The sequence below is a fragment of the Orycteropus afer genome, unplaced genomic scaffold (assembly GCF_000298275.1).
Source record: "Orycteropus afer afer isolate SDZICR_OR568_19922 unplaced genomic scaffold, OryAfe1.0 scaffold00499, whole genome shotgun sequence".
In the NCBI taxonomy this organism is placed as follows: domain Eukaryota; kingdom Metazoa; phylum Chordata; class Mammalia; order Tubulidentata; family Orycteropodidae; genus Orycteropus; species Orycteropus afer.
This window is the reverse complement of record NW_006922086.1, coordinates 121,603-132,783: the sequence shown is the minus strand read 5'-3', so window position 1 is coordinate 132,783 and position 11,181 is coordinate 121,603. Positions and strand designations below refer to the sequence as shown.

The window sequence follows — 11,181 nt, the reverse complement described above, 5'->3', positions numbered from 1 at the left end:
TTGAGTGTCTTTCCAGTTGTTCTATCTTTCATTGAAAGTGGTGTATTAAAGTCTCTCATTATGACTGTGGAGTCATCTGTTTGCCTTTACAACTCTTTTACAGTCTGGTTTATGTATTTTGGTGCTGTTTCATTGGGTCCATAAATATTTATTATGGTTATATCTTCTTGTTCAGTGGATCCTTTAGTCATATAATGTCCTTCTTTGTCTCGTATGGTGTCTTTTGTCTTAAAGTCAATTTGATCAGAAATTAATATTGCCATTCCTGTTATTTTATGGTTGCCATTTGCTTGATATATCTTTTTCCAGGCTTTGATTTTTAATCTTTTTTTTTTGTCTTTTTCTCTAAGATGTGTCTCTTATAGACAGCATATTGATGGGTTTTGTTTTCTTATCCAATCTGCTACTCTTGGTCTCTTGAGTGGTGCATTTAATCCATTAACATTCAGCGTTATCAACATGTATAAATTGGTTGCTGTCATTTTTTCATGGTGCCCCTGATTTCTTTGTTCCATATAATTTTCTTTGTTGAGCTCATTATGTTTATTAATTGTGTTATCATTTCAATTTGTTGCTTTTGTTTTAGTATTTACTGAATATTTGTGCTTGTCCTGTGTTTATTTGTGATGTGAAGGTTTATCATTTTTTTTGAGGTTACCCTGTTATTCATAATTTTCTCCCCAAGGTTAGAATAGTCCATTCTATGTTGCAACTCTCTTGACTTCCTTACCATTTAGAAGTTCTGTAACTACACAGTATTTTCCCTCTTTTTGGTTTGTTGTTGTCCTCACTTGCCAATTGATATCTCTGGTTCCCTGTTTACAATGTTGTAAGCTTATTTTACTTTGAATATGTCCATAGCTGTGGTTTCTGGTTATGTCATCTTGTGTATTAATGGTCATTTGTTTGCTATTTTTGGTTCTCTGTTCAAAGGATTCCCTTTAGTATCTCTTATAAGGTTAGTCTGGTTTTAACAAATTCCCTTTGTTTCTGCTTATCTGGAAATCTCCTAACTTCACCATCATATTTGAGGGACAGTTTTTCTAGGTATATAATTCTTGGTTGAAAATTTTTCTGTTTCAAGATTTTATGTATACCATCTCATTGCCTTCTCGCTTGCATGGTTTCTGCTGAGAAATCAGAGCTTTTTCTTACTGGTTGTCCTTTTTAAAGTAACTTTTTGTTTTTCCTTGCTGCTTTCAAAATTCTTTCTTTTCTTTGGTGTTGGTGAGTTTGATGATGATATGTCTTGCTGATTTTCTTTTGGGGTCTATCCTGTTTGTAGTTTGTAGGACTTTCTGAAAGCATATATCCTCATCTTTCATCATATCAGGGAAGTTGTTTTCCAACAAATCTTGGACAATTTTCTCAGTGGTATTATTTTTTTCTACCTGTTCTGGAATTCCAATGACATGTAGGTTATTCTTTTTGATGCTATCCCACATGAACCTTAGGCTTTCTTCATTTTGTTTTGATCTTTTTTCTGATTGATTCCTTTTTAAAGAAGTATTCAGGTATTTGCCTTCAGTCTTGTTAATTCTGTCTTCCATTGCATCAATTCTACTCCTTTACCCTTTCAATGTGTTATCTATTTCTGACAATTTAGTATTAATCTTCTGGTTTTCTATCTGTATATTTAGAATCATTTCTAATTTTTCATTCATTTTGTTCTTGTATTTTCTTCCAAAATTGTTCTAGCGTTTTGTCTGTGTTTTCCTTGATCTGCCTCTCAATTCTTTGAAGATACCGAAATATAATTCTTTTGAATTCCTTATCAGGAAGTTCCAGTGCTCTTTCTTCCTCAGGGATGTGTTCTGGCTCTGTATCCAGCTCCCTTGTTTCTACCATTTTATCTTGCTTCTTTATCTTGTGTGGACTGTGATGGTCTGTTGCCTCCACGACATTGTATTTGGATCTCTGTTAACTGTTTGTGAAGAGCAGCTATGGGTGAGTCATGCTCTTCCTGGTGGTGGCTTATCATTGGCCCATTGGTGAAGGAAGTGGTGGTTCTCACTAAGTAAGCAGGAGGTGTGGGTGTAGTTGTATTGTATGGGGACTGTTGCCGTCTCTCACTCAGTTAGACAAAATAACAATTAAATAACCATCTTAAAAGTAAAAGCAGATGGACAAAATACGCACCATGGAATCACACACAAACGATAATCAAAAAAAGAAATAAAGGGGGAAAACAACACCCCACAATATCTTGGGTGAGGGCAATAAGAGAAAAAAAACATAGAGAAGGAAAATAATGAAGAAAAAAATGGGAAAAATGGAAAAAGAAAAAAAAAAAGGAGCGGTATTAACCACAAGAAAGAAAAAAAATTGCAGCCAGGGTCAGGAAAAAGGAAAAAAGCTGACAACTAGAACCTAGGAAGGGAGGAATAAAGAATAATAATAAAAAGGACAAAAGTAATAATAATAATAATAATAATGGTAGTTTAAAACCTGACAAAAGGAAACTAAAAAAAAGCAAAAAGCAAAAAAAAAAAAAAATTGGGGCAGTGCAGGACAGGGCACCTGGGTTCTGACTGAGGACACAGCCTGGGATGGAATTCCTGCCATTTTAGAAGGTGGATGGGAGTGAGGGGTGGCTGCACTTCCGTTCACCAAGAGGTTGTGGGGTATAAGAGTAACAAGAGGAACGTCACACCTTTCCAGTAGTAGGCATCCAGAATGTCCTTGTGGTTCCTGGCAAGTGGAGGCTGTTCTTAATTAAGTCCCTGGAATCTCGGAGAACACTGTCGCTTTAAATATCCAAAATGGTCAAACCGCTTGTAAACATTGAAAATGGCTGTGTCCTCTGGACAGGCAAAAGTCCACAGCTCAGCCCACCTTCCTCTTCACTGCTTCCCCATTTATTCACCAGCAAGCAGAGCAGTCCTCGTGCAGTCCCTGGCTAGCACCACTCTGCAATATCCAAGCTGTCTGTGCCATCAGGATCACTGCCAGACCGTACCTCTGTATGTCTCTTTTTTTGGTGTTTTCATGCAAGTTCTTCTGCTAGTTGGAGTTTAGTCCACTTCTATATCTTTCCCTTCAAAGCTCAATGGTCCAGGATTCTCTTCTGTATCTGTTAATTGGTTCCCCTTTTCTTTGTTGAAGAGGGTCTGTGCAATCCTTCTGCTTATTCCGCCGTCTTACCAGAAGCTATTCCTGCCCTGATTTTTTAAAAATCATTTCATTATTTGCTGTGACCTTCAGAAATGGTTTCTTCTCATTCCTGGCAAGCCTTTCTGCGTATACAGATTTGGCTGATGGATACATTTTCACTGGACCTGTCAGTGCCATGGCCTGGGTACATGGAGACTCCACCCTTTCTGCCTACAGTCTGGTGGGTAGAAGGGGCACCTGCGGCTGGGTGATGGTCAGGGAGGGCGTCCTTACATGCAAGCTTTTACATGCAAGCTGAATTTGATAGTGTAGGATTTAGGTAAGGAAGGCTTTAGGGACTCATTGTGCCTACCTCAAGGCCCACCTCCCATTCTTTCCTCTTTCCTACCACCATTTCCACCATCTCCAAACCCAATGGCTTACAAAGCCTTAAGCATAAGCATCTGTATTTTTCTATCATGGGTCTAGGCTGGTGGCGATGGCTCCAGGCTGCAGGCTAGTTCTAGGTGTGCTCCATTTGTTTCTTCATTTTCTTTGGACTAGCAACTACCAGAGATTTCGCAGTCTTTGCCTTGTTGTGTTTCTAACAACCTGTTGACCAAAACAAGTCAAGAGGTTAGGCCCAAGTCAGTGTAGGTTAAGGGAAGAAATATCTTGTTGCTTTTTGTAAACCACCACAGTGGGAAAGAAGGCATGAACCTAAGAAGTTGTTAAAAAATAAAATCAGCCAGAGTCCTATGAGCCTGTTTCCTGTCAAGGGTTTCTGCCTTGTATCTCAGTAGTAGTTTGTTGTTGTTGTTGTTGTTTTGCCGTCGAGTCAGCCCCGACTCATAGCGACCCCTCCTTGGGTTTCCGAGGCAGTATCACTACGGAAGTAGGATTGCCCAACTTTCCTTCCGAGGAGTGGCTGGTGGGTTTGAACCGCCAGCCTTCTGGTTAGCAGTCAAGTGCCTTAGCCACTATGCTACTAGAGCTCCCAGTAGTAGTTTACTTCATTATTTTCTTTATTCTCACTGTGTGTTTCTAATTGACCGTTTTATTAAATATGAAGTTTGCCTTGAATTCTTCTCCTATCCCTTTTCCCTATTTGCAGCTTAGAAACTTTCAGCCTTCAGTGCCATTATCCAAGGAATTTGAACAAAATAGTAAGTGACACTCCTTTCCACTTACACACAAATGTATATGTTGGGCTGGGCTGGCTTTTAGCTCTGGGGTGGGGATGAGGGTCATTCTCTAACTGAGAGAAGCTGCATCCCACTGCATCTTCTGAATGGGCTAAGGAATCTTTCCCCCTTCATTTGGTGCTTTCCAGTTGTGTGCTAAAAGCAGGTATTATGAGACACTGTTGTGATCCTTCCAACTAAAAAGTAGTAGAATTGGTATTGAAAAGGATTATACATGGAAGGAAATGGAGGGATAATCCCTCTGGTTTTGTGAGGTGGAAACCATTGCTAGTCTCATTTTCAGATGAGAAAATTATACATGAGTGTTTAAAGAACTTGACCAAGGTACTGTAGCTTCTGGACTTGACCATTTTGCTTTCAGCCTTTGCTGTTGCCTTTCAACTAGATATGGGGACCTAATGTAAGCATGAAGTTTAGCTGGTCAGAGGGGTGGGAGAGGGTGGGTTTTGGTGTGGACTACAGATTATCTTAGAGATATAATGGAAAAATAATGGATAGAATTTACTGGCTTTTGGTGGTGACAGCGGCAGATTAACCTGTAAGCACAGTATGCATTGGCTTACACAAAGCAATGTATGCACAGGCTTAATTATGCTTACTAACCTGTAGTGTACAATTTTCCCTAGTTTTTACCACAGATTAGTAAGTAAGCAAAATTAAGCAAAAATTTAAGTATGTTGCTTACTGGGTAATCCATCTGTAGGTGAAGGAGAATGAGAAATTGAAGATTTCTCAGGAATGACCTCTAGCTCCGCAAAGCTTTCTCCAAGTTGCTTTCCTGTGGTTAATTTGAATGGCTTTTGTGTGTTTTGTGATTGTAGGGAGGCAACGAGCTAGAATTTGTGCCAAACACTAAAAATTATAACCTCAAAGGCAGTTTCCAGTCTCAGCTCTGCATCTGGAATTTGTCCTCCCTTTCTCTTCCTTATGGCTCCTATGAGGCTGTCCGGAGATTGCCCTGAGCTCGCTCTTAGGGAAAACAGAAATTCCAATCTTCAGTGATCCTCACTTTCTTCTTAGTTCTTTTCTTGTCTTCTTTTCCTACTTGTACTTTTTCTTCTGGTTTGCCTGCTGTTGCCCTGAAATGATGTTTTATTATTTTTTCATACTCCTGACCTGATTTCTATTTTTGCTGTATTTCCATTGGCATCTAAGGCCTCTATATGGTTCAGGTTTGGATTTGGAATACCTGGACAGGAGTTCTGACTACATCCTCCATGGGGTGTGTTACTTTGGGCAGGTCATGATAAACTACTGAACCTGTGGTTTCTTTACCTTGATCTCATCTATTTCATCTACTTAACAGGGTTGTGAGAGGGTCAAATAAAACAAATTCATGAAAGTGCCTTATGGCATTACTAATATTCCTGACCTCCCTCCCCAAGTGGTGTTGTTCACTGCCTGATTTGATGCTCTGTGTAAGCTTTGGTCATGGTGCCCTTTCTGTTACTTGTTTGTACACCTCTGTACCCTCGAGGATCCTGTGTGCCTTAGTCTCTTTGAATTTCAGCAAAGTGCTTGTTGGCATGGGTTGGGGCTTAAGAAATGTTTGAATGGGGGAAGAATATCTGTCTAAAGGAAGTTTGTGGTCAGTCTATTTTCCTGAGCTAAACCTTCCTACTGTATCTTCTGGTTCTTCAAGCTAGTCTAGAAAAAGTTATACTTTTAATATTTTCCTGTGTTCTTTTTTACAGAATGCCAAATTTCAGTGCCTTGTGGTTACCTTCCCCTCAATCTGTGTTTACTTTATATAATATTCATCTGATGAGGTGTTTTTCTTTTTAAAATACAAACCAGGAATCACCCTGGATTTTAATTCTCACTCACTGCCATTAAGTAGATCCTAACTAGGAAGACTGGGATTTTAATTAGAGACAAAATATTTCATATTTATTGCTTGTTTCATTTAACAAGTATGTTCGAACACCTTTTATGTACTAGACTGGGACTGGAGTTGCAGCAGTGAAAAAAGCAGATGAGATTCCTGCCCTCATGAAGCTTACATATTTTTAGGGGTGCCATCAACAAAGAACTAACAGATCTGTCCTGGAGGAAGTGCAGCCAGAATGCTCCTTGGAGGCAAGAATGGCCAGACTTCGTCTCACCTATTTTGGTCGTGTTGTAAGAAGGGACCATTCCCTGGAGAAGGATGTCATGCTTGGTAGGGTGGAGGGTCAATGAAAGAGGGGGAGGCCTTCAACGAGATGGATTGACACGGTGGCTGCAATGATGGGCTCAAGTATAGCAGGGATTGTTGGGCTGGCGCGGGATCGGGCAGTGTTTTGTTCTGCTGTGCATGGGGTCGCTATGAGTCGGAAATGACTCGACGGCACATAACAACACCACCACCACCACCAACAAAGAAGTAAATTTATAAATGAGATGATTTTCATTAGTCTTTAGAACTGTAAGGGGAAATCATGTGACAAGGATTCCTAGACTATGAGGAGCCTCAACGTGTGAATTAACTGAGTATGTTACAGATATTATACTCTTAGTTGCATTGTATGTCAGGTTACCTTGAGTGTATCTACTTGTCATGTTACTTTAATCTCAGTGTCATCCATGCCTCACTCACAAAAAAGGTGATATGGGATAGCTAAAGAAGAAGGAAGGAGCTCTGGTGGTGTAGTGGTTAAGGCATTCGGCTGTTAATCAAAAAGTCAGCGATTCAAACCCACAGTCACTCTGCAGGAGAAAGATGAAGCAGTCAGTCTGCTTCCATAGAGATATACAGCCTTGGAAACCCTATGGTTTCCAAGAAACTACTCTGTCCTAAAGGGTCACTATGAGTTAGAATTACTCTGGTGGTGGGTTTGACTTTTGATTTTGTAAGGAAAAAGGTAGCTGTTATCTGGACTTTTGGCTTCATGACAAACTAGAAGGAACTCTTTTTGTCCAAGTTGCTGATATTTGAATGTCTTTGAGGGACCAGGGGAGGCCCTAAGGGAAGCTGTTAATCTGCCACTGACCTTTCTGTGCCATCTTGCTGTGTCACTGCATACACATCCTCATTATTAGGATAGCATTTGCTTGCTATGGCATTCTAGTCTGAGGTCAGTTCACTGGTGGGCAGTCACTCAACTATCCATTGCAAAGCCTATGATGGAAGAGGGCAGGATGATACGATGAAATGTGATATGTGAGCTTTGAGGTGCAAGAAGTGTCGCAGCATTGGGATACATGTTGGAGAAGGAATTGACACTTCTGGATTTCTTTGAGGAGGCAATGCATGATTTGGTTCTGAAGGATAAAAAGGAACCAGCTATATGAAGATTTGGGGTGGGGACAAAGCATCCTGAGGGGCTCAGAGTGGGGAATCCTTTGCCAAGTTTGAGGAATGGAAAGAAGACACAGAGTGTAGGGCGTGAAGTAGAGAGTGGTGTAACATAGTGGTGGTATTGAGTAGAGGAAATGAGGAAGGGCTTTGGAGGCCATGGCAAAGCATTTGGGTGTTAAGTAGAGCTGGAGGCCATTGAAAGTTTTTCAGTGGAGAAAGACCTGATTTGATTTACATGATAAAACTTTCACTTGGGCTGCATTGTGGGGAATGGACTGCAGAGGGGAAGAGTGAGGCTGGGAGCTCAGGCATCAGGTGAGGATGGATAGTGATGTAAACCAGGAAGAGATTTTGAGATGCAAGAAGTGGTATAGGTTTTGGGATACATCTTAGAGATGAAATTGGCAGGATAGATGGATGCATTCGAATTGGGCAGTAGAGGTATATAAAGAAATCAGGATGACTAAGTTTTGGATTGAGCAGCTAGGTAGGTGATGGTGCCATTTATTACCATAGAAAAGCCTGAGGGAAGAGCAGAACTTGATGGGGAGAATAATAATTCCATTCATTTTTTTTTTTTAATTGTGGTTTGGGTGCAAATTTACAAAGCTGATTTGTTTCACATTCAACAGTTCAAGCACATTTTATTTTGCAACCTGATTATAATCCCCAACCATAAAAATAACTCTCCTCTGCTCTCTTCTCTGTGACTACTCCCTTCCTGTGTCCTTTTTATCTGTCTATTCCTGTCTATCCAGCTTTATCTCTATGTGAATGCCGCTCTTCTGATGTCTCATGGCTGATTGATTTAAGGGGTGCATCTCCCTGGGATAGGTGTTGTGCATGTAGGTCTTTCTCCTGTTGGGCTGAGAGCCAATCCATGGAATTGAATCCATTTCCAGGCCCAAAGGATTAAGTTGGGGCCATAGTCTCGGGAGTTCCACCAGTCTCTATCCAACCAGTAATTCTGGTCATTTTTGGGTTTTTGAATTTTGTTCCATATTTTTCCTCCCACTCTAACCAGGGTCTCCAATTTTGATCTCTTTCCTAGTGGTTGGCATTGATAGCTGAATATCATCTAGTTCTTCTGGTCTTCAGAGTCATGAAGGCTGAGGTCCTCATGGTCCATCATATCTTTGGACTAATTGTTTTCAGATGACTTTGATTTTCTTCATTCTTCTTTGCTCCAGAAGAGAGGAGACCAATAGTTGCATCTTAGATGGCTGCTCGAAAGCTTTTAAGACCCTGGTCGCTACTCACCAGAGTAGGATGTAGAACCAGCTGTTTATGTACTCTGTTGTGCCAATTGAGCATGATGGCCCCTGAGACTATGGTCCAGAACCAGCAGGCCCAGTGTTTCTCTCTCTCTTAGGGTGTTTGGTTGCCCCTGAGAAGCTGCTCCTACCCTGTCCTCTGTTACTTCTGTAATGTATGTGGATAATTTTGTAGCATAAGTACATATGTAAAAGTATCTTCAGCCAAATCTATCCTTGGTCCTGGGTATATTCCTGTTCACCCATCCTCACCTGATCTTCTCACTTATCTATGCATTTACCTGTAGCTTAGTGTTTGGTGCCAGTGGTAATGCAGTATTGTGTATGTATTTGCCTCTGTTGTCTATATCTTTTGTGCATGTTTCTGTGTCCTCCCTTTTTCCTCATTGTCACCATGCTGGCCACAGACTCTTTCCATACTGCCCTTCTCCTCACCCAAATCAACATGTGACCCCCAACTAGTCTGAAATTTTCATGCCTCTTCCCTCCTACTCCCAGTAACCAACGAAGTGAATTTCCTTCCTGAGTAAACTTTCCTGGAGTTTTTACAATAATGGACTCATACAATATTTACTGTTCTGTGACTGACTTATTTTACTCAACATAATGTCCTCCAAATTCATCCATGTTCTGAGATGATTCATGTATTCTTCATTATTCTTTAATGTTGCATAGTATTACATTGAATTATAATTCCCTTCAGACATGCTTAGTTTGTAAGACCTTTCAGACACCCATGTAGAGCAGTCCTGGTGGCTGTAGGCTGCAAGAATAGAGAGTTTTGAGGAGATGGCAGGGATTGAAGTAGAAATTGGGAATCATCAAGAGTGATGGGATTTCTCTCTTGACAGCCCTTGTAGATATATCATCTAATAGTCTGCAAGTTGTAGTCATTATCTTGTTAATATGTTATAGACTATTTCCTCTATTCAGTTCATTGAAGAAAATATTGCACTAAATATTGTGCTAGATACAGGGGACATGATGAATGAGACTGTGGGCTCTTGTAAGAGCAGAAGTTTATCTAACAGAGAAGACAGATTATTGAATGGGGGATTAAGTCAAGTATGATATGTTCTATGGTAGAGAAGAGGGTGGTGGGGAACATATAGAAGAGGCACCTACCTACTCTTGGGGTGAAGTGAGATGTGCCAGCTGATCACTGTGGGGAGAGTAGGAATCTGCTGGGTGAAGTGTGCATCAGGCAGAGGGATCATTGCTGGAGGTAGATGGATTAACAGTTTGAAGGGAAGTGAACAAAACCTTCCTCAGAACTAGTAGGTTCTGTAGAAGGCACCCCTAGATTCCTTGGCAAGATTATGTGGCTAATTATTCATGTGTGTTGATGATACTAAAGTAATTATTACTTACTTTCACATAGGTACAAGAGTTAGTTCCTAGGAAGTTTCACTGCTCTGTGCTTAGTTTTAGGAGCCTTGGTGGCACAATGGTTAAAGCAGTTAGCTGCTAAACAAAAAGGTTGATATTTCGAGCCCACCAGCTGCGCTGTGAAAGTTTACAGTCTTGGAAACTCCATGGGCAGTTCTACTTTGTCTTGTAGGGTAGCTATGAGTAGGAATTGGCTCAACAGCAGTGGATTGATTTGGTTTTGGTTTGGTGATCAGTTTTATTTTGATGCAGTAAAGGCAGTAAGAAATTGGTAGCTCACATGATTTTTTTTTTTTCTTTTTGATTGTGATTTGGGTGAAGATTTACAAAACAAATTCACTTTCCATACAGCAGTTCATATATACTTTGTCTCATGTCATTGACCACAATTTACCACAATGCAACAGCTCCCCTCCCACTTCCTCGCCATAGTTACCTCTTCCCCGTGTCCATTCCTCCATGGACTACTGCCCCCTGAGCTGTCTCCCTGTGCATAAGCAGCCCTTCTTTCTCCCATGATTATTCTCTCCAAGGAGAGTATGTATTTGAGGTAAATGTTCAACTCATATGCCTGTCTTTTGTTTGGCTGGAAACCACAGGTGTGGGTTCAATTCTAGACCTGAAGGGCATTTAGGGGCCATAGTCTCAGTGGTTCCACCAGGCTCTATCGGACCAGCAAACCTGTCCCTCCCTTTTTATTTTCCTTCAAATGATTTTGAATTTTGTTCCACATTGTTCTCCCTCTCTATCCAGGATCTCCTATATAGATCCCCTTCCAAGTGGATGACAGGGGTAGCCGGGCACCATCTAGTTCTTCTGGTCTCATAGTTGTATAAGCTGCAGATCAGATGATGTACCAGTCGCTAGGACTAATTGTTTCCATGAATTTTGGTTTTCTTCATTCTTCTTTGCTCTGGACGAGGAGAGACCCATTGTTGCA

At 40.7% G+C, this 11,181-nt stretch overlaps 1 protein-coding gene across 1 annotated transcript in view; it reads left to right on the top strand.

The window, feature by feature from the left end:
- The window catches only part of LOC103209500 (ral GTPase-activating protein subunit alpha-2-like), a gene marked incomplete at its 3' end in the record, with an annotated part of 164,318 nt that overhangs the window by 36,313 nt on the left and 116,824 nt on the right, over positions 1 to 11,181 (top strand). Inside the window, exons 3-4 of the mRNA XM_007955377.1 lie at positions 4,208 to 4,259; positions 9,786 to 9,858. Coding sequence (XP_007953568.1) covers positions 4,208 to 4,259; positions 9,786 to 9,858 — 125 coding nt within the window. The remainder of the gene's footprint in view (positions 1 to 4,207; positions 4,260 to 9,785; positions 9,859 to 11,181) is intronic.